The sequence below is a fragment of the Corvus brachyrhynchos genome, unplaced genomic scaffold (genome assembly GCF_000691975.1).
Source record: "Corvus brachyrhynchos isolate BGI_N302 unplaced genomic scaffold, ASM69197v1 scaffold239, whole genome shotgun sequence".
NCBI lineage: Eukaryota > Metazoa > Chordata > Aves > Passeriformes > Corvidae > Corvus > Corvus brachyrhynchos.
In genome coordinates, this window is record NW_008246057.1 from 5,182,097 (window position 1) to 5,205,106 (window position 23,010).

The 23,010-nt window shown below is 35.0% G+C and overlaps 1 protein-coding gene across 1 annotated transcript in view; it reads left to right on the forward strand.

Moving 5' to 3' along the window:
* TBC1D22A (TBC1 domain family member 22A) overlaps positions 1-23,010 on the forward strand; it is a 145,647-nt gene that overhangs the window by 69,827 nt on the left and 52,810 nt on the right. Inside the window, exon 11 of the mRNA XM_008642535.2 lies at positions 7,169-7,296. Coding sequence (XP_008640757.1) covers positions 7,169-7,296 — 128 coding nt within the window. The remainder of the gene's footprint in view (positions 1-7,168; positions 7,297-23,010) is intronic.

Consider the following 23,010-nt stretch of genomic DNA (forward strand, 5'->3'; position numbering starts at 1 on the left):
AGCAGGAATCCCAGGAGATAAAGGTGCCTATTCCCATAGAGCTGTCCAATGCTTCCAACACAAACGTTTCGCAGTTCTGCTCAGAACTTAATTTCATATGACGACTTAAGCCAAAAAGTACTTAGAGATACCTAATGAGTATTTTTAATGCTTTCATAGTTTCTGAAGGACATTCAGTTTCTCTGCTGATTGAACTTTTTAAACTGCAGAGAAAATGGTTTTGCTTTTTTCTTTAAGAAAATCTGACTCTCAAAAAGGCAAAATATCAACCAAGACTAATACATTTTCTTATTAATCTGTTTACTGTTGTTTAATAAGAACTCACAGAACAAGTTATCTGTTCAATATATGTGATAGATATAGATTAATTAATTTGGTTTTTAATTTGAATCTTGGGTGTTCATACAATGAAGTGATAATGAAACTGTGACATTTGATCTATCTTTGTTACATATTCAATCACGCTAATGATTTTTTGTTTGATGGTTAAAGAATGGATAATTGTATGTGCAAAATTATGTTCATGTTTAATTATATTGTAAAACATTTTACTGACACCAATAACTTTGAATTAGGATTGTGTTGAAGTATCTGGAAAAAAAAGCTCTAATTGCAAGAGTTGCAAAACTGGTATACTCAGCCATGCGAAAGCATTTGGAATTGGAAATGGACATAGAATTTATTTAGACCTTACTGCTGCTATTGAGAATGAGTGATTAATAAGGACCTTGTTTCTTGGTCCATCTTTATATGCCAGATTGGTGCTAAAGTGATTGAAAATCTTGTAAGCATTTCATAATTGTTTTAATTAATTTGCACTGTAAAGCTCTTTCACATTTTAATAAAGCTATTTTATTTAGCTCAATAGTAGTTATTTTATATCTGACTTTATGGTTGTAATTACTGTATTATACTTTAATCCACTTGTAAGTGCTGTTCACTGGGCATTATAATTAATTCATATATCTTTTAAATAATATTTTTATGTTTTACTGTGGAGATTATATTTGTATGCTATTACAGAGTTCAGAGATCTTAGCAAGAGTTGAGACTGACTGTAAAATAATTTGTGAATTCCTGACTGCTGTAAGCACTTTAAGTTTTAAAAAGCCAAAACTTACTAGTTTCATGGCAAATTAAAAAAAGAAAAAAGGGAAGAAAAAAGACGTTTCACGTGATGGGGAATTTAAAAAGTGTCAGGCATAAACCCTTTTATGAATGCACACAGGTATGATTTAGAAGAACAGGGTAGAGAAGTAGAGAAGTAGAAGTGTCTCATCAAACATATTTTTCTCTGTTGTTCGTTTTACTCAAAATATTAAGTTTGAAGTCTATCTGGAAACCAGGATTTTTTTTGAACTTTGAGCTAGAAGGGTAGGTCTTTTTTGATTACTACTAAATGTTTTTCCTAGTATTTTCTTCCATTTGGTGTTACATACCACAGAGTTGTTACTTTCATTTGATTCCATGAGGCAACTAGGCCTTTCCTTCCCCCCTTCCCTCCTCTGGTATTTCTTCTTTTGCTTCTAGTATTTTCTTCTTTTGCTTTGGTAGCAGTGTCTTGGGCTTTTCAGTATTAGAGTATATATTTTGTGTATGATGAAGATGCTTCTCAGTCATAGCTGTGAGTTGTATGTTTAGTGAGCTAAATTCAAATAGACCATTATCTTTAAATTGTAGGCCATGAGAAGAATGTAATTGGTAATATTTCTGGGTTTCTGCCGATCATATTTTCATTTCTAGGACTTTTCAGTGCGTTTTAAAAAATGCTTTTATTGTAGTTTTTTACAGTGGACAATTTTAACCAGTTATAAAAATAAACTAAATCTGGAACAAGATATAATCAGCATGTAAACATTTTACTTGGATCTCTACTATTACTTAAAGTGGAACTATGTATCATGATGAGATCTTGTCTTGAGGTGCACATCTTTGTAATGTCTTCTTCAGTCGGCTGGAACTTCTTTTGTAGTTAATGTATTAATAAAAGTTAATATACATAACTACTAATAACTCATTGCTAAGCTGTTGTCTTGACAGAATTACTTTTGTTCAGAATTTCACATTGGGGGTTTTAAGCCCTTATCTGCATCTGGTAGCATCTGGTGTTGAGATTTTACTTCAAACTCTTACCTTTGTGTCCCATAAACATCCTGGCTTTGAACAATGTAGAAATTATTCAGAAGGAGAGAGAATTAGCTTAAAAATTAGCTTTCAATGGATAAGAGTACTAAAAAGGAAGGCAGCCATTGACTGGTGACAAGGTTCTTTCTTTTGGACAGCAAGGTTCTGTATGTGGGAACTGTAACATAGGGATGGAGTGCACCCTCAGTCAGTTTGCACCAAGTCAGGTGGGAGTGTTGATCTGCTGGAGGAAGACTCCGGAGAGGGATCTGGACAGGCTGGATCAATGGGTCAAGGCCAGTTGTGTGAGGTTCAACAAGGCCAAATGCCAGGTCCTGCGCTTCGGTCACAACAACCCCAGACTGCCCTGCAGCATGGGGCAGAATGGCTGAAACTGCATGGCAGAAAAGGGCCGGGGGGTGCTGGTCAACAGCTGGATGAACATCAACCTGTGTGTGTCCAGGTGGCCAAGAAGGCCAGTGTAATCCTGGCTCGTATCAGAAACAGTGTGGCCAGCAGGACCAGGGTAGTGATTGTCTGGCACTGGTGAGGCGTTCAGCTCTGGGCCCCTCACAACAAGAAAGACATTGAGGTGCTGGAGTACATCCAGAGAAGGGCAGTGGAGCTGGTGAAGGGTCTGGAGCATAAGTTTGATGAGGAGTGGCTGAGGGAGCTGGGAGTGTTTAGCCTGGAAAAGAGGGCCAGGGGAGACATTATTGTTTTCTACAACTGCCTGAAAGGAGGTTGTAGCCAGGTGGGAGTTGGTGAGTTCTCCCAAATAACAAGTGACAGGATGAGAGGAAATGACAAGAGGATGTTGTGTTAGGAGAAGTTTAGGTTGGAGATCAGGAAACATTTCTTCACCAGAAGGATTATCAAGGACTGGAACAGGCTGCCCAGGGAAGTGGTTGAGTCACCATCGCTGGAGATATTTAAAAGATGTGTAGATGTGGCATTTAGGAACATGGTTTAGTGGTGGGCTTTAGTGTTAAGTTAATGGTTTAGTATCAAGATCTTACAGGTCTTTTCCAGCCTAAATGATTACATGATTCCATGGAAAACAGGAGTGCTAGCGTGTTTCTACAGCATGTTTTCATAGGTTAAAGATCGATGCACAAAAATCATTGTGCATGCAAATGGCAATGCCAATAAGCTCCTGTGGCAAAGATTGGCTCATTATTTTACTTTCTTTTTGCTTTGGTATCAGAGCAGTTACTCTTGCACTTTTTAAGAAAAATTGTGTGGCTTTTCATGAGAAATACTCATTTTCTTTGTTTTGTTGAACTAAAACGCCTCTTTATGACAGATTGTTAGCTTACCTTCATTTCAGATAATTTTTAACACCTAGTGCTTTTTATAGTTACTATTTATATTTACTTATTTTATATTTATTCAATTTTTATGTTCTTTTATATATTTTTATTTTATGACAAATGTAAAGTATTGAAAAAATAGAGTTAAAAACGAAGTGCTCAGGGTATGAAATATGACTAAAAAATAAACTAAGTAATAGTCAAAATTTCAAAACTAGGTCAAACATCAGAAACGATTACTAGGATTGATAGGAATCTTTGAGTAAAGGTGAACACCAAAAGGCTAATGTTCTGAAGTGATGAATTGTACAGATGGATGTGGTGATACCATGCTGTGCTACAGTAATTTGGCAGTTCACGCATAATCTTACATTATTTTGCGATTCCTCTTTGCTTATGTGTAAGCTTGCTTAGGGGCTTGTTCTAACAGCATCCTTCTGTCAGGACAGCAGAGTCATGCTTTAGTACAGGTTGTTTCTGTCCTTAACTGTTTAGTTCATAATTCTCATAATCATATAGATTTTAATTTTGAAATCAGTGAAACAGCATGAGACACTGACGTTGAACATGAAGAATAAATATGTGTATGGACCCATCTAGCATGAGAAGCATCTGTTTAAGGTGGCTGTGATCATTGAAAATAATGTACCAATAAGTGTATTTAATAAAAATATGAATAGTTATAAATGTTTTTTGTCTACAAGTTACCTATTTTTGACAGTATACTACTTTGGAATGCATCTCTATAATGTATTTTATTCTTTAATCAGAAGACTTCCTTCACCCAAACTTTATGGGTAGATTTATGTAAAATGTTGGGAAACTTACCAAATGTAATTCTTATTTCTTTTAAATTTTGATTAAAGAATTGATTTTTTAACTGTAAAATAATTTTGCTATCAGAAACTGCAGTAGAAGTAGTTTTTATAAAATACTTGAAGTCTTAAAGCTGACAGTAATTATGTATCTTCTTGTTCATTGCACATACATACTTCTTTTCATTGAAATGGAAAATTTAGATTTAGATTATGCTGGTCCAAATTACCTTTATCAGCAAATTAGCCTCTACTTACAATTACTTACAAAGTAGGAAGAATTAGCTTCTTTACTCAATGCATCTTCTATTCCAGTCTTGCATCAATTAGGTATAAAGCACAGAGTTTAGTAATCCATTTTTCAACTTGTTTAGGCTAGAAAGCAACTTTCAAGAAATTCATTATGCCCGTTAACTACCATAGTTGAAATATCACAACTGGCACAATTTATTGTTCTTCATTACTTACTTTTAATGGCTACAAGCAACCAAATGAAAATTGTTTCTGCTGTGTGAAGAACAAAAATTTTGTGAGTTAGTAACTTTGCTTAGAAATAAAACTGACCTTTTTTTTGCATCCTGCTTGATGTACTAGATTGTACATAGTAGCCTGCAATTTAGGTACCTAAATGTGACAGTCAAATAATAAATTTAACCTAGTATCTCACTTCAGTATATTTAACTTGCAGCTAAATTTTTCTAAAGCAAAGGCAGACACACAATAGTAGTTCAGCATTTGGCATGAATAAGTGATCTAATAATGGTGCAGTGGGCGGAGAACTGGCAGAGGACAAGGCTCAAAGGGTTGTAGTGAGTGAGGCTACATCTGGAAGGTGAACGTTCACCAGTGATGTCCTTCAAGGTTCAATTCTAAGGCTGACTCTGTTCAATATTTTTATCAGTGTTCCAATGCAGGAGTTGAATGCACCATTACCAAGTCTGCAGATGATGCTATACTGGGAGGTACTGGTTACTCTTGAGGGACAAGATGCCTTGCCAGAGGGATCTTGTTAGATTGGAGCACTGGGCAGTCATCAATGATTTATTTAAGATTTGAAAATTTAACAAGAACAAATGACAAGTTTACGCCCATGATACAGTAATTCTGAGCACAGGTATAGACTGGGAGAAGAGTGGCTGGAGAACAGCCCTGAGGAAAGGGATCTGGTGTGTCCTGGCCAGGAGGGCAAATCCCATCCTGGATGCATCAAACACAGCATTACCAGCTGGTCAAAAGAGTTGTTTACCCCACTGCATTCAGTGTTGGTGCAGCATCACCTTGAGCACAGTGTGCAGTTCTGGGCCTCACAATTTAAGAATTTGTCTATATTTGTTTATATTTATATTGTGGAAGAGTATGACTTTAAGAACATAGATACCAGGTCTGCTGAAGACTGCTTTAGCCACAGATAAATGGAGGCTGACAAGTGCTATGGAGAAATACCAGTGCTTAATACATTTTCATTGATATTTGTTTTCAGCTATCATTGGAGACAAGATGTGATAAGTGGACCTTTGGAGTAATGTGTTGTGATGTCTTATTTTTTAAAAAAACCCTTATTTGTAATTGTTTTTAAAACCTTAAAGATCTCTACTTCCAGCTTCCATATTGAAACAACTGTTTTATATTGGCTGACGCTTTCATATAGCCAAAAAATACATCTTGAGGGGAAAAAATAATGGAGCAGCTTCAGTCTTTATTATAATTTAGTATCACTTAACTTCTGTTACCTTAATTTGTAGGTAACGTTTCCTGTAATAGTGCTGCCATACTCTTGGGATTATCCTTTTAATTAATTTAGTGGTTTAGTGTATTTTTAGATATTTATTAGGTATGTAAAGTTTGTAAGATGAGCATTTACTCATTGTTTTAGCTGATAATACATCTCTGTGAGTGTGGATGAAGGGGTGATCTGGGCAGCAAAAATCTCCAAAGAATATATTTGTATATGGAAAGACAGTAGGAATGTCTTATTTAGGCTTTAATAAAGACTTTTTGTCATAAATTTGTCCAAAATAAGACATTGGCATTTCTGCAGTGTTTGTCATCTACACCGTGCTAATACCATATCTGAGCCTGTTAACTAAAGCCTGCTAACAGAATGTCTGTGATCCTTTTTGGAGAAAATTCTGCTCAATATAGACAAGCTGTGTAGTAGATTAGTTCTATTAGCTCTAGCAATAACCTTGCAAGTGACTATCACAGCTTTCAAATAGTATAATGTTCTACAATAAACACAGTGCGTGTGGGTATGAGTGTAGAAACCGTTGATTTGTACTGGTTTTATTTGCATTTATTTATAATACTAAGAAATTATTTAAGCTGCAAATTAGTAAAGCTTTCTCAACTGTATTTCCTACACATTAGTCTCATTTTTTTCTCAAATGAATGCAACCTTTGTATGTCCTTTCCTTATATTTCTTTGCCTTCTTAATTTAATAATGTTTGTTTCTTTTTTTAAATTTTTTTTTTGGGGGGGGTTTGTTTTTTTTTTAATTTTTCTTTTAGATTGCCAACACTTTATTTTTGGAGGCCATTATGTTATTTGGAAGCTATGTTTCTTGCCCCAAATAATTTGTAACCTAAGAAAATAATGAGGATATATGTACCTAATAATTTCACATTATAATTTTGTATGTTTTTGTGGTATATTATAAAGCTCTGATCTTAATGTTTTCTTCAGATAGTGCAACTCGGACCAGTTATTTAATCCATCTAGTGGCAGAAAAATCAATCCAGTGTAATGTTTAACTAATTTGTATATTCAGTGTTCTCATTTGGTTATGAGAATTTGCATGCACTACCACAAGTTGTTTCCATGAGATTGGAGGAGTATTTTATTGTTTTAGACAATGTGCTTGATACTTCAAGACTTCAGAAAAGTTGCAGTAAAATACCTCTTTATTCTGTCTTCAGAACAAGTTCACAGGCACTTGGATCAGCATGAGGTGAAATACTTGCAATTTGCTTTCCGTTGGATGAATAACTTGCTGATGAGAGAAGTCCCTTTACGGTGTACCATCAGGTTATGGGACACATACCAAGTAAGTACTTTTTTAAACCTCCATAACTCTGGTAATGTGTTTTGGACATGCCAGTATCTTTGTGAGTGGTTTTTCTTGAACCTTTTGCTTTAGTGTCATCTGAGAATTACCATAATAAGAGAGAAAACCTTCACTGATCACCACTACTTAGAAACATTTAATGTCTTCAGTTTTCTTGCCCTTCAAAGCCAAGCACTTGATGTCATGATAGTTTATAGTACTAAAATGAACACTCACTTGAAGTTGATATCAATATTCCCTTCTGTCTCTTCAGAGAAGCGGAACATTCAATTGTGCTTAATCAATGCCCTCCATCGATTCTGAGTTCCAGGCTTCTTATTGTCCATCTGCTTAACTACTCTATCCAATATTAGCTTTCAGTCTTCAGTTCTCAATATTCGTCCTTTGTCATGTCTTCTGTCTTACTGTTTGTCCAGATAAAACTCTTTATGTTGCTGACCTCTTGTTGCGGTAATTATTTTTCCTCAATAATTTATTTTCCTAATGTCAAGAGAAAGAATTGATATTTGAGAAAAGTGGTTTACCCATTCTTAGTTCTATTACTTGATGTTCCAGTAGCTTCTGGTTGCAATTTTTTACTGTATGTTTAAACTATATATTCTTATCTACCAACTTTGTTGTTGAAGTCAATGGGAGAGGGAAAAGTAATACTTTAAATTCCGTAAGCATTTTCAACTGGATTAGTCAGTAAATATGAGACTAACTCATAATTTATGCCTTGTAAAGAGACGTGATATCTTTAAATATCATTGTCTTTATATCTACTCATTATGTAGAAATTTTCAGTTAGTTTCATACACTTTAATGCCAGAATGTCTACTTAAACCATCTATCCAGACCTGTAACAGAGGGTGAGGAACTGCTTGCTCTTCATTTAATGGGTCCAGTAAACTATTTCAGTGAAGTCTGATGGTATCCAACTCTGATAAGAACATGTTGAGAAATGAGGAATTAACAGTTCTACTGTTAATCTAAGAGGTGGTATCCTTGCAGAGTTTATTTGGTTGCTTATCTTTGACAAATTTCTGAATTGAACATGGCTATTGTTTCCATCTGAGGTTCTTTTGCCTCCTTTGTTTCATTATAATATCTGTTACTCATTGTGATATCTGTTACTACCTGGTGAGTTATTCCAGTGTAAAATATTTATTCTTTGTAAGACCTTCCTGATAATTTGTAAGATTGAGCTATTTAAGTGTTTTACTGTAACTAATTTATCTCCTTTTGAATAATTTTTGTTGCTGTTGCTGTAGTATTTCTAACTCCTGGAGGTTTTTTACCATGCTAACTCTAGCACTGCACTTGGTACCTGATCATTAGTGTTATGAATGCAATAAAATAGTGTAAGAATGCCTCCTTAATCCAATTAACCACCCATGTGTGCCCCAAAAATATATGGTTTTGCCAGAATTCCAATTTGTGCTCATGTCTGAGCTATGATTCTATGATAATGTTGAGAAATTTCCTTTGAAAACCAAGTCTGGGGTTAATTTCTTGAATTATTGCCATGCTGAAAGGAACCCTTTCTCATTGCTAGTCCATAGGTACTTCTCAAGTTACACTTCACTGGGATATTTATCCATAATAAGTTTCTGATTATTTAATTCTAATTTCTAAAAAATTCTGATGTATTTAAAGTAGTATTTAAAAACTTAATACTTAAGTCTTTGCATGCAATTTCCAACTGTATATTTTAAATCAAGGTTTCTTATATCTAAATACCTAAATGAAATTCCTATGCCCAGAGTAGGGACTATTTTTGTATATTAAACAAGCTTAAGGAATAATTCTGTGTTTTGACTCAGTAGGTGCAGGAAATCTGTACTGTGTTCTAGGTTTCATTATTTAGTAGTTTGTTCTGTATGCATATCTTGTCTAGTCTATTTCAATCCAGTAAAGATATCTTAATGTAGTCACCTCTATTGCCAACACTTTTTCTGAAACAACCTCAACAATTCCTTGCTAATCAGATTTCAGTTGTGCTTATGCTACACTGATTATCAACCTATGCATCTTTTCACCCTCTTACTATGGATAATAAATGCAGTGAATCTGCAAGAGCCAATAAAGTTTGTGCAAAGTTTTTGCTAAAGTGTTAAGCAATAACGTTACAGATTTTTACCCAACTTTTCATGAAGCCATTCTGTTGCATGTGATTTCTAACTTAATTGTTTAGAACTGTATTAGCAGTGCTGCTTTCCGAATGGAAAACACTTCAGAGACGGAGTTTGTTCAGTTGGTTGTATTGTCTGTTTCGTATTTTTAACATAAAGCCTGCTATAGGCCAAAATTTGTCTCTCATTTAGAGATATATTGTTAAAGAAGTTTTTCAGAGGGTTTAGCTATGGATGGACCTGTGATATTGGATTTGAAAGAGCGGTGTAAAATGAGTAAAGGCAAGAAATATAATTAGCTTTCCAGATACAGATGGGAGGAACAATCCTACTAATAATTGTAAGGGCTGGATAGATGCTTAAGTGCTTTTCTCCATGTACTCAAAAGCTGATGATCCTGTTATCAGGCTTGCTTTTGCTACCTCATGTGTCCTAAAGCAGTAAATTAAGGAAACGTGGGAGTTCTGCTTAGATTTACACAGTTTTTCCGTCTTCTGTTTCAGTGGTACTTAGGATGTGCCTGTACTGGCTTTTACCTCCCAATAATCTTGAACTGCTGTAAACAGAAATAGCTTTACCTGCACTTTAAGTTCAGAAAGGTGAACTAACCATGTTGTAATGTAACATCAGCAGGGACTACAGGCATTCATCCCTACACTCTTGTTGTGGTGCTTTTGGTCAGACACTACCTACCTTGTGGCTCTTGGGAAGGGATGGGGCATTTTGAAGGCCTTGTTTACAGTCATCTCTAGTCTCAGTGTGTGTCATGATGTGGGAATGGCATAGGAGCAGCATCAGAGGAGGGTTCAGGATGGGTGGGACAGTCAGATCCCTTCATGTGGAAGGAATAGGAAGGCAGGTGGAACTGTCAGATCCCTTCATGTCTGCACCAGGAGTGCATTCTGGTTCCGTTTCCTGCAGAAATCCAACGAGTAGAGAACAGTGGCACCTCTTGAAAGAGAGGATCTGCTGCTGATGTTTTCACAGAAAATAAAATTTTTCTCTCTTGTGTCTTCCTCTCTCCCCGTTAAAGCTGAAACCGTGCCTTATTTCGCCGAGCTGCTTGTTTTCCTCTGTTGCATTGGACAAATAAATACTGTGCTGTTTCCAGCTTAAATTCTAGATTGGTGATTCTCACAGCAGGCCCCAGTTTCTCATGGACTGCAACAGAGGGCTTTCAGGGGAATAACAGCACTCTTAAATAGTCTGCTGTTGTGTATTTCCTAGTGTGACGGAGCCGCTGTTGGCTGGAGGTGTAAGAACTGCGTTCTGGCTCTCAATATTTGTCACTGTTCTTCCATTGACTTTGGTGGGAATAAAATTGGACACTTTAATGATGTCCACCTCTGTGGCAGAATGTATGGTATGGTAGTAAGAATACTCTAGCTGGACTCATATTCTCTGTCTAGTTTAATTTAGGATTCATCAGTCATTTGTTAGGGTGTGTGGAGTAAATCATTGAACATACCCAAAATACCTGCACTTGAGCTAGTTAGAGTTGAGGGGAAGAGAAATTTGGAAAGGTTCCCAAATCCTCACTTCAGTAAGTACTCTATCATTCAGTAACTGTATCTATGAAATCCACTAAAATACATCACTTTATCTGAAGAACTGTGTAAAGTAGAAAAAGTAGACATGAAAGACATTATGCATTTTGCTTATGAAGGATATGTTGAGAAAGCTTCTTAACCGTAAGTATTTAGTTTGATTTATTCTTTAACCTGAATTGCATTTTAATGAGTGAATTATCCCACTTCTTCACTTGTTTCAGGCTTTGTTTTTTGTGGATTTTGTTTTTATATAAATGCAGTAAATACCTTGTAAATTCTTTCAAAATGGAAATTGCTTGTTAAGTTATAACCAAGACATTTAAAATTTAAATTCATAGAACTGAAACTGATTTATATGATGTTCATGTCCGCAAACCAAAATAGTGAAACATAAGACCTGAGTTTTATCTTTTATTGTATCTTGCCTTTTTATCATATATGTTATCATCTTTTTTGGCACAAAGGATTGGTAAAATGAAGTAGCATGATGACTGAATTATTCAGGATATATAAGTGTTTAACATATTTCTGTGGACTTACAAAATGCAAGTTAGTTTTATATTTGGTCCTTGACAGAAGGGTGCTTTGACACTATTTTAAAGATTGCTATTTGAAACAGACTTTTGTGGGCTTCTAACTTTAACTCAAGATTCAACATACTGTATTAGAAAAGGTGGAGATGTCTCAATGCTCAGCATCTGTGCTGTCTTACTCTAGATAAATACTTTATGTGCTTACCATCAAATAAGAAAGTATCCTTTCTTCAGACTAAGACATTTTATTGAAGTTTCCATTAAAGTTTTTATTTTCATTTATTTAAATTCTTAGAATGTGCGTTGTCCTTCAGGCACTTCCAAGATACTCTATGTTTACATGGCTGTGTACTCCTGTGTTGGGGGATAGGAAGCAATGCCATTACAGTGGTGGCATCCATTTCCAGTTCTTCATCCTTGACTAGAAACGGCAATACAGGACTTGAGTGTCAGTGCTTGTATACCAATACTTAGAACAGAACAGAACAGAGTTTAGAACTGCTTAAATATGGAGTTCAAAACTACATTTGATTTGTAGGCAGTTTGCGGCTGGAAGGAAGTCTCTAACAATGCCATCCAATCATCCTGATGCAAGATAACAAGGTGTTACACTGGTGTTGTAAATAGGATGAGAATTTTCATAGACATATAAATACTTAATTTTATTTATTGTTCATGTAGAATGGAGTGCATGTATTTTTCATTAAAGTGTTTACCTTCTGATCTGACGTTCTTATATAAATTACCTTTTTGTGCTGTCTTATGTGAAGTGATTTCTCTGTGTAACTCACCACAGTAGTAGTACATAATTCGCAGAAGAGACACCAGCACAGGTTTCATAGCTAAAACCTTGCTCAGAAAAAATGAAAACGGAAAAGGAAAATAAAGTAGCAGCTATGTATGTTAGCTTCCAATTCTAAATACGTGCTGTCATATGCTGTGTGAATATTTAGAGTTGAAGTGGACAACCTAATATTTTCACCTGCCAGGAGGCCTTTTTGTTTGGTACCATTTAGCTGACTGCTGTAGTGCCAGCTCACCAGTAAGTAGATGATGCAGTTGGCATGAATAATGCACTCAGACTCATTGGAAATACAAAACCAATGTTTTGTACTGTTTACAGTGCCCTGCTGTCCTACTTTACAGCATTGCCCTGTTCTTGTGTGAGGAAAACTTTAGTATTACTTTAAGGCTTACTGCATAAAATTAAGTGCAAATGAAAGAATTTATAAAATCCTGCCATGTAAAATGCAAAACAGTTACAAAGATTAACAAAAGACACAGAAAAAAAGCAAACAATAACGCTGATTGATTGTGACAGTATTGGTGAGTTGATTTACTGTCTCACTGCTGAAACAGATTTTTCTTCTAGTTTCTGTTCCCCTCAGCTCCCTGGCAGTATCTGTTAGTTTTCTTCACATTAGGGAAGTGAGGAGGCTGATGAGTACCACAGCCAGTGCAAGGGAGTGAGGATGAGAGAGGAGAGCTGTGATTTCAGCCCTAGTGTTCGATCAGAATGATTGCTTGTCCTTATTTGCCATCTTTCCTAAGAAGATTTTCTTCTTTGGTAGTTAGTACATTTCTCAGGCTGCATCCCTTAGACAAACTTCAGTAGGGAGCAGCTGTTGCTGGTGGAGCCTGTTGGCTTCTGTCTTTCTTCCTGAAATCATGCAGGTGGGTCTAGAAAAAGACATTTTTTTTCCTCCTTCACATTTATTCTTTTTTCTTAATCGAGGAGACTGATGCTTTCTTAGCCCAAAATAAATGCTATTTTTTTCTGGAAAATGTAAATGTATCATCACATGTAATTGATCACCATTTACATCCTTCCCTTCTTCAAGGACGGCTGAAGTGTATTTTTCATTTCTTTGACTTAGTGTTCATTTTTATTTTCATGTATCTCATATTGGACCTCATATGGTTTGTTGACCAATATGGTAACAGACATGATATTTGTTGGTATCATTTATGTAGCTCATTATTAGCTTTTCATTAAGGGTATTTTGTTTAAAAGTAGGCATCTAATGTTAACTTTTAAGAAATAATATTGGTACAATTTTCCAGAAGTGCTGAGAATCCAGCAATCTTATTAAGCTCATGAAAAACTGCAGAAGCACAGGTTTTCTCTTTATCCAAATGGAAAGTAGATGTCTAAGTGCAGGGAATTATTAAAATAAAATTTTAGTTACCTAGATTGTAACACTACCACCTCTTGCTCCTCCTTCACCCTGCCCTCCCAGAAAAAAAAAAAAAAAAAGATGAAGAGGGGAAAAAAGTTACACATAATAATGATTTTTGTCTGGCCATAAGTCATTGGAATTTAGGAAGTGTTCAAAAATGCAGCTATGGTTTTTTCCTATGTTTCTATTTTCCACATAGACTCAATCAGAGAATTTCATTCCCTCAACATGAGAATGATTTAAGTGTTTTCCAGTAGAGTTGTCTTGTGTTTAGTTCTTATTTAAAAAAAAAAAAGATCAATTAAAGTTGAAACTGGAGTACATTTCTCAACAGACACTGTAGAATCTATAAAAGAAAGATGTTACTGCTACTCTGGTCTCAATCAAAGCCTTAAGCCACCTGAGACAAGAGACTCAAAATACAAGTACTGAAATCAAATTTAATTTTTCATGGCCAGGAATTTAGAGTGTGAGACATCTCATTGTTCCAGTCTGGTCTTTTTGGACCACCAAGATCCTTGAATCAGGTTAGGTTAAGTGAACAAAGACAAACATTTGGAGTGAGAGAAAAACAGTGGGGAAGGCATACACCCTCCCATCTTCTTGTACTTGCAAGCTTCATTATATATTTATCTCTTATAGTGATTTTTTAAAAATGGCTATTGAGTATTACTAAATATGTATCTAATTGTTTTAAAGTATACTGCTTAAAACATCCTGTGGCAGTGATTTTTTTGCAATTTCTTTATGCAGTGTGAAAAGAAATTTTCCTTCTTTGATTTAACAAAAGATTCTTTTGAATTCACTTCCACTTATTTCTTTGATGATGAGAAATTGTGTCAAATCATTCTTTATTCACTTTTTCCCATCAACTGTCTCAAAACTGTTTTCTATCTCTGTATGCAATCACTCCTTTTGCAAGCTGAAAATATCTGTACTTAAAAAGGCCATTACATGTGCTTTTTGTGCTTATTACTGTTGTGTAGTAAATGGAAACTTCTTCGGGAGGTGATAATACCATGGATTCATAAATGAGATTTGTTTCCTATTTATTTATTTATTTATTTATAATTTTTCATGTCTTTTCTTCTGTGAAAAGTGCATAATTCAGGTAATTGTTCATAGTTAATCCAACTTGACTGTCTTAGAGGTTCATGTTATGCATGACATCAGATGTTTATGCTTTGCAGTGTTTTTACCTCTGTGTGTATATCCAGATTGAATTTCATTTGTCATTTTATTATTCAGTAGCACAACAGCTTTCTGAAACTTCTTGAAGCCAAGTTTATTTTTTACCAGTAAAAGCTACTCTGAATAATTTTGCATCTCTACCAAACTAAGATTTTTCAAGACCACTTAGTATTTTAGTGAACAACACAGATTCTATTCTGCTTTTTTGTCCTTTTAATTCTCTCATTTGACAATAACCTAATTTTAGAATCTGGCTTAGTTGCCTTGTGAGAAGTGTCTGGACATATGAATATTTAATATCCAATTACTAACATGTGGGTTGGATCACATCTTTCAGATTTCTAGGCATTTGTCAATTTGAAACTGGCCAGAAGGTTAAATGTTCTGGAGTGGAGGAGACAGACATAGTGGCATATAACCTTTCCTGCCAGATGTAAAATGCGAACATGAAAGTTTAATTTTCTTAGGAAATAAGGGTAAAAATACTGTGTGTCTTGGTAGTGACTCTTCTTGTCACTACCTCTCATATACTGTAAGAGAAACCAGCTCCTGGGTTAAAAAGCATCAGTGTCCTCAGGAGGCTGTATTCAGGTCATGCGTCTGCCTTTGATTCTGCCACCTCTTGTTTTCTCTTGGAAATTTTTTTAGCTCCTTCAGAGCTGGAATTCACCATCCTACTGTCTACTGAGCCCATCCTTGATCTTGCCAACTTCCATTATAGTTCAGGAAAACCTTTTCACATTGTTCTCTTTAAAAGTAAATGTAAAAGTATGGTTTAAATAAAATTTAGTTATTTGGAACCATAGGAAGACATGAACAAGTGAGAGAACTTTTTATTGCAAGACTGGCAATCTGAAGATGTACCTGTTTTAACATAATGTCCTTGTTCTAACTCTGCATTCATTTGGAAGTTTCTTAATCCCTTTGTATTCAGCAAGTCAGTATTTTCTTGTGTCAATACACTCCTGGTACATCAAGTTTCTGTTGAACTTGAGCAATTGAAAAGTTTTTATAGTTTTTGAATCTTTGTCAGACAGCTGACTGCCATAAGCTTCTACCACATGGATAGTTACCTTCTGGGGTAACTTTGTTGCCAGGGCAACCTTCCATTGGCAAGGGTTGTGCTCATTAGGAATTTATTGTGGCAGGCAGTTGTATTTCAGTGGTACAGCAATGAAGTCACTGACCTCTTATGGTTTGTCTTGTGTTAAGTGCAATCTCAAATAATAGAAAACTCAAAGAAAAGAAGGTAAGAGTGTTAGTCAAAAAAAGAACCACACTGCTTTAACCACATATATATGCATATAAAACTTTATGTACAGTCTTTAACATGCCTAAGAATTACGTGCACAAAGGAGAAAAAAACGAGTTTTTTAAACAATAGTTCAGCTTTTCAGTGAGAATTTAAAATACTCTCACTGACGTCTATATATGAATACAACTCACAGGTTTTCTCATAGAATAGAAAAAAGCCAGATGGTATTTATAGAATTACAATGGTGTATATATATGATTGGTACTCTTTTGTTGAGTCCATTTTGTTAGTTTTTCCTATTTATTTTGTAGTTTCTTGTGGAGAGACAGGGTTCCCAAGTTCTCAGTGAAAGCAGACTAAGTGGGTCCTGATTTTCTGCTGGACCACATTCTAGCACAGAGCAGTGTGCACATTCAGCTTCCCAACTGTGATCTTCAGTTTCACTAGCACTGGCACTGGCAGATATAAAACTGACAGTAGCAGCCTCTATGAGATACTTAAATATGACTCCCCATACCAGTTGAAGTTGTTAACTGGCACAAATGCGTGCCTTTAAATGGGTTTGCATATTACTCACCAATACATGGGAATTTCTGTGTTTAGAGGTCTGTCAGATCCAAGACTCTAAAGTTGCTAGTCTGTCCTTCCTGCCAGTGGGCTTACTGTGAACAGCAGAGGTGGGGTTCAGTTTGAGATATAAATGCAAAAAGATAGGTGTCTTTATGTAAGTTTGTGTTCATTGCTGTGTTGGGTATCTAAGCTTCACCCAGTAAATAAACTCAGGAGCCTAGAGAGAGATTTAGAGTGATTTATGAGGTTTATGGTTTAGAGTGGCTCATCAGCTGAATGCCTTTTTAGGCTCCATTGAACATATTAACTCCATCTTCATTACCTTTGTAGAATAAGTACACAGCATGCTGGTAGGCACTCAAATTTAAAAATCTTCATCTCAAAATGGAAGCTCTCTGCATTTTTGCAAAAAGTGAATTAAAATTCCTTTCATAATATTTAAAAGGACTTTTTATGATATGAAATTCTTGACCACTAGATCAACTGTTTTAATGTAAGTGTGGATTGCAAATATGTTTGCGTATTGCTAATTTTTGTCCATTTTTCTTTGGTAGCATTCATTGACATCACGGAAGATTCAGTGTGGAAAATAAAAGAAGGAAAAAGATGTGAACCCATGCTTTTTTTTATGAGGAAGGTATTTAGACATGCAAAAACCAGAAAATCAAAACTCAGCGGTATGCATAGGGAAGCCTGTAGGTTTTTCTGGGTTCAAGTTCTTTAGACAACTTCTAGTACTGTTGAAATAGATGTTAATTTTTCTGTGGCTAAATGAAAGCTGATTGTGAATGCAGAGAGAAAGTACTTTCTCTTATGCTTAGCTTATCTTAAAGAATGGGACTAATCTCATTGACTTCAATAGAACAACTCATGAATTTTGTTATTTAAGCATGTACTCAAGTGCTTTATTGATCAGGATCTTGATGAATGAATATAGGATACTTGTAGGACGTTAGAAACAGTCTAGAAAACAGTTTGTTTTGCTCCTTGGCTACTTTGAAGTAGCCAGTGTTTCTAGAAGGAGGCTTTATTAAAATTAATATTGTTCTCAAAGACCAAAGTCTGAAAGAGAATTGTGTTGCTATACAAGAAGATAAAAAGGGAAATAACCTTTCTTACATCCATAGGCTCTTTTAATTTTATGCTCCTTCCTCCCATAGAGCCCTTCCTCATTGAGCTTCAGTGATGTTTTAAGACTACATTACAATTAAGACTACACTACAATTTCAAGTTGTTTAGTATTTTAAATCTACTTAGTTTTCTTTTCTGAAGCTCCAGTTAGTTGTGTCAGTTATTGTTGTTCATAGAAGTGAGCACTAACAACTAAACCATGATTGCCATTTGACTTTTCCCTTTTTGTTCTGATGTCTTCTTGTTGTTAAAACCTGAACAAATGTACAAAAGTCCTAACATGTTGTACAGTTCTCTGGTTCCATGTTTCATATTTATTAAGACATCTCAAGCTAATACAGCCTGCACAGAAAATCTATTGAACATTAACTCTTTGCTACTGCGTAAGACATAATACCTAAATGCAAACACAACCTTGGGAGAGCAGGGGAAAAAAAGGACCAACAAATATTTGACAAATCCAGTAAAATCCAGTAAAAATAGCTTATTTATAGCAGCATAGGCCCTTGTGGAGGGTGTATGAAATTAGTATAATTACTGTTTGTTTCTGGAATGTACAACATCATTACAACTACATGAAATATTAAAAATCGTATCTTCTTTTGTCTCTCCAGTCCTTTAGCTCCTAGTAATGATCACTACGTCTTTAATATTCTGGCCTTTCTGGTATTCCTGATACATGACAGTCTTGTGCTTTGCTCTGCCACTTGCATTGTCCTTGACTGTCTGTTTTGAGAGCTATTCTGCCCTTTCTTCCAGTCTCACAGGGGTTCTTGGTTCTTTTTCACTCTTCCTCCTCCATCCTATTCATGGGTGATCTGAGACTTTCTTACAACTTCACTGTCAGCTTATGCTGATGATTTGCATATCTACTTTTTTTCCCTGACCTGTCTTCCTTAGTTAAGATACACATTTCAGAATGTCTGTATGACAGTTCTCCTGAGATAGCTGATGACAATTACTGATACCAAGAATTCCTCTTTTCCTCAATAGAGCTCTTGCTTCTCTTATTTCATAACTTTTTCTAGTAGATTCTGCATAGGATTTTTTTGTTCAACATATTTTTCTCTTACATTTCCCAGACAATCTGTACTGTACTTTCCCCTCACAGAATTTCAAAAAGCCCAGTTCTCTTTTTTTTTTTTTGAATTTTCATCTAATACAAATAATATGAATCCCTTTAAATCAGATAGAATATGTAATTTTCTTCTTCTGTCATTACTCAGATGTTCCATCATTCAGTTGCTTCATTTTCTTGGCATTTTTCTGTGTAAGTATTCATGTGGTTATCCCAATTTAGTTTCTAGTCTCCCAGCAGTAGTTCAGGAACTACTGATCAAAAAACTCCAACTATTTCAAAGAATATATAAACCTGATAAATTTTGGCTGTTCTGTGCTTAGTCGGAATTAATATTTTTGTAGTGTGAAACTGAAATAATGCTACTTATGCTGAAGTATGTAGATGAATATGAAGGAGTTCTAAAGTGATGCCTAATGTGGCATCAGAAATGGACAGTGGTTTTCAAATTAAATCTGATTTCAGCAGTCCTCTGGGCTGTCTTTAGTAAGTGTTATTCCACTAAATCTTTGTCACCTTTAGCTGTTAAGATTCATTTCTACACAACAAAAACCTTCAGCGTAGAAATCTTCACTTGGGCACTAGTTCAGAAATAAAGTTGTCCTGATTATTCAGACCTCTGAACAGAGTATTTTCTGTGGGAGTATATAGTGAAAATATATAGTGAAATATATAGTTACTATACTGGTTATTCTGATTAAGTATACAAATCAGTTATTACTAATAATAACTGCATATTTTAAATTAGTGAATTAATTTGATGCTTCCATCTTTTGTTTTGTTTTAAATTTTGCCTAGTCTATTTACCTTTTTGAAAATATATGTCTGTGAATGAACATTCATTTCTTTATTCAACCTTTTTGGCTGCACCCTAATCCACTTTCACTGTATGTGCAAGAAACCATTTAACAAACTTGGACATGGGAGTCAGTGAGTAAGATTAATTTCACTAACTCAGTTGTCTTCAATAATGTTCCATAGGGTAATGATATCTTTCAAGGAAGCTAAAATTCAAATTTCTCTAAAACACTCACTCAAGACTAAGTATAATGTCTGAATCACATCTTGAACATCATTACTCTGCTGCAATACTGTCATGACTTTGTAAACAATGAAAGAGTTTGCAAACTGAAAATAGCTGTTGTGGGAAACGTCTTTCAGAGATGGTCACTCCACATCTGCTGTTGTAGATTTTGAAAGCTGTGACTGGTGGTAATTGAAGGAAGATAAATTTCATTTCAAGCTAGAGGTATGTGGGTTAAATTCTGGAACTGTATTTTCCCGCAGTGGGGAGGGAAAAGTAGGACTTGATTTTTATTTAATAAAAAAGTTAATTGTAGTAGTTGTATAGCTTATAAACTATGTAAGCTATATAACTTCTTATATAACTACCTTATATGTAAACTGTATAAGCTAATACTTCTTAGTTTGTATTAACCCTGATGTTTGAGAAATACCAAGTTCATGCAGTCAGATAGAAGTTGAATTGTGCATTGCAAATGGCACAAGTTTGTCATTTAGGTATGCTGACAGAGGTTGCAAAAAACGCCTTTGGGAACTTCATTTGAAGGTAACTTATGAAATGAACTTAAAAAGTCATACTCTTTTTTTTTTCTTCTTCTTTTAAGTGCCTCTGGTTGAACTGGTAGTTTGTGAAGTTGAACAATATCCTTTTCTCTAATTTTTATAGTGGGCTGTATACTGAATTTAGCTACTATTATTTTTAAATGTTGAATATTGTTACAATAAGGATACTTCAGCCCACTTTAGCAGAATAATAAAGCACACTTGTATTTAGTTGATTACTGTGATATCTTTTCATTCCATTTGCAGGGGTTCACAATGCTTTAATTTCACACAGGCTAGCTTTTATTTCTCCACTGTTTTAAGCAGCACTGACAATTCACCAACCTTCCCACCTTTACTTCCAAGTGCTCCAATTGCAACTTTCGTATCTTCCTTGTTTTTTTGAAATTAAAAAAGTTTTCTCTCTCTAGTACCATTAAGTTTTTGTTTTAAAGATGTATTTTTTACGGCCATGGAAATGAGAACTTCTGGCTTTTTTGGACAATGTGGTACTAACAGCCATGCTGCTCATTATGAGGTTTGTACTTACAGGTGTTAATAGGCAACATCCTGTAGGAACCTCAGCCCAGCCTGCTCTGATCTTCCCGTCATCTCCTATTGCCTTCAGTTATTTTTGCTAATGTGAATGCTGACATAAGCTTTCAGATAACCCTATTCGATCCATCTCATATAATCCTGGATTAATTAGACATTATGTCAACTCCAGTAGTGCATTTTGTTATTATATGGAGATCAGTGCAGTCTATCAAGTGGTTCTTAGTGTCTAATGTTACTCAGTGCATCTTCAACATCTGCTGAAAAAAATGGAAAAGCTGTGCACATTTTACAATAGTAATTTCAGACTATTTGTGCTTGGTTAACAGAAGTTCACATATATCTAGATTTGATGACATTGCTGTATCATGATTATGTGATAAAATACACAATAAAATTCATCATTTATTTTTGCAACCATAAATTAGAACCTCACACAGCAGGTCACCTTGTCATAGAAAGAGCTCTGGTTAGTCAAGCAGGACCTGCTTTCCATAAACTGATGCTGGCTATTTTGCAAATTTTACAATTTGTGTTTTAGTAATTTTTTTCCTGTATAGCTCAACATTTCCAAAAATTGTCATGTAGTTTTCCATATACGTAAACTAGTTACAAATTCCATGTACATTTTTAAAATATGGTTGCAACTTCATGAGAAAACGTACAGGTAGTTGTGCTTCATTTCTTTTTAACATTCTTTGGTGAGAGGACTGTGTTTATAAATGCCATTGTCATATGCCATTCAGTGTATTTCAATTTATTTTCCATGGAAATTTGCATTGGAAAGATGTGATACCAGTGCTTTTCAATTTAAATGCATTAGCATCCACTAAGGAAGTTGCAATACCTGCATTTTGAAGAGTGACGTATGTTGAGCAAGCTGAAGGATTGTATTAATCTAATCAAACTGTCAAAGCAATCCTTCTTACAATATTCTTTTTCATAAACCCAGTAAGCATTTGAACTTGTGTTTTATGCCTTTTTCCTAGCAGAAAATAAGCACCGAGCACACTCAAAGCATTTAGAAATGAGAATATTGACAAAGATTTAACTGGCAAGCTAGTATGCAACTGTGAGTAATGAACAGGAAAACCTATATCATGCCAGTTGCTCATCAACAGTAATTAAAATATAGTTTATAAACTTACATCTGATACTTTAAAAAGAACTAAGGTACATATTTTCTATACTTTTTAATATAGCATTTCAATCAAAGATACTTTCCTTTTTGAGGATAGCTGATTAGTAGTGATTCATACAAAGCTCACATTATCTTCCCGTGTGATTATCTTTCAACCTGCAGATTAAGTCATATTTTAAAACAGAGATTCATTATAAGAGGTTTATTTCTAGTTTTGATGTGATGATGTTTTTTTCCTACAGACTAAAAGGACATGTTTAGATGTCATTTTGTCCTAGTATACTTTAGATATACTTAGTTATCTTAACTCTGTTATTACTTTCTGTTATATCACATTACTTCAGAGACTGAACACAGAGGAAATATTAATAGCTGTGGTGATTTATTATTAAAATGCCAAATTGGAGAAAAGGTGCACAGAAGTACTACTGTTGGAGAGCAGACCAAAAAAACCCCACTAAACACATTTCAGGATAGTTTGCAGTTAAAGTATCTTTGGTGAACCTTTTCTTGTTATCAGTTTTGATGTAATACAGTGTCTGAGTAGTTATCAATTTAGAGAAGACAGTGTGAGCCTCTGGGAAGTACTAATGGAAAGATATTTTGGTATAACACTATTTCTCCTTTATTCACTGTGAAGGAACTTTGTTGATTAGAAATTTAAAAAGGTCATTCAATTACTTTGTAATGCGCAATAGGTGAAGTTGAAACAAAACAGATATTCCTTTATTTCATATCTGAACAAAAGAGTAGCATCTGGTAGCATAACAAGTAGAAAGTTCTCGGATCAAAATACGATTTTGGCTAACAGAAAGTACTGCAGATGTCT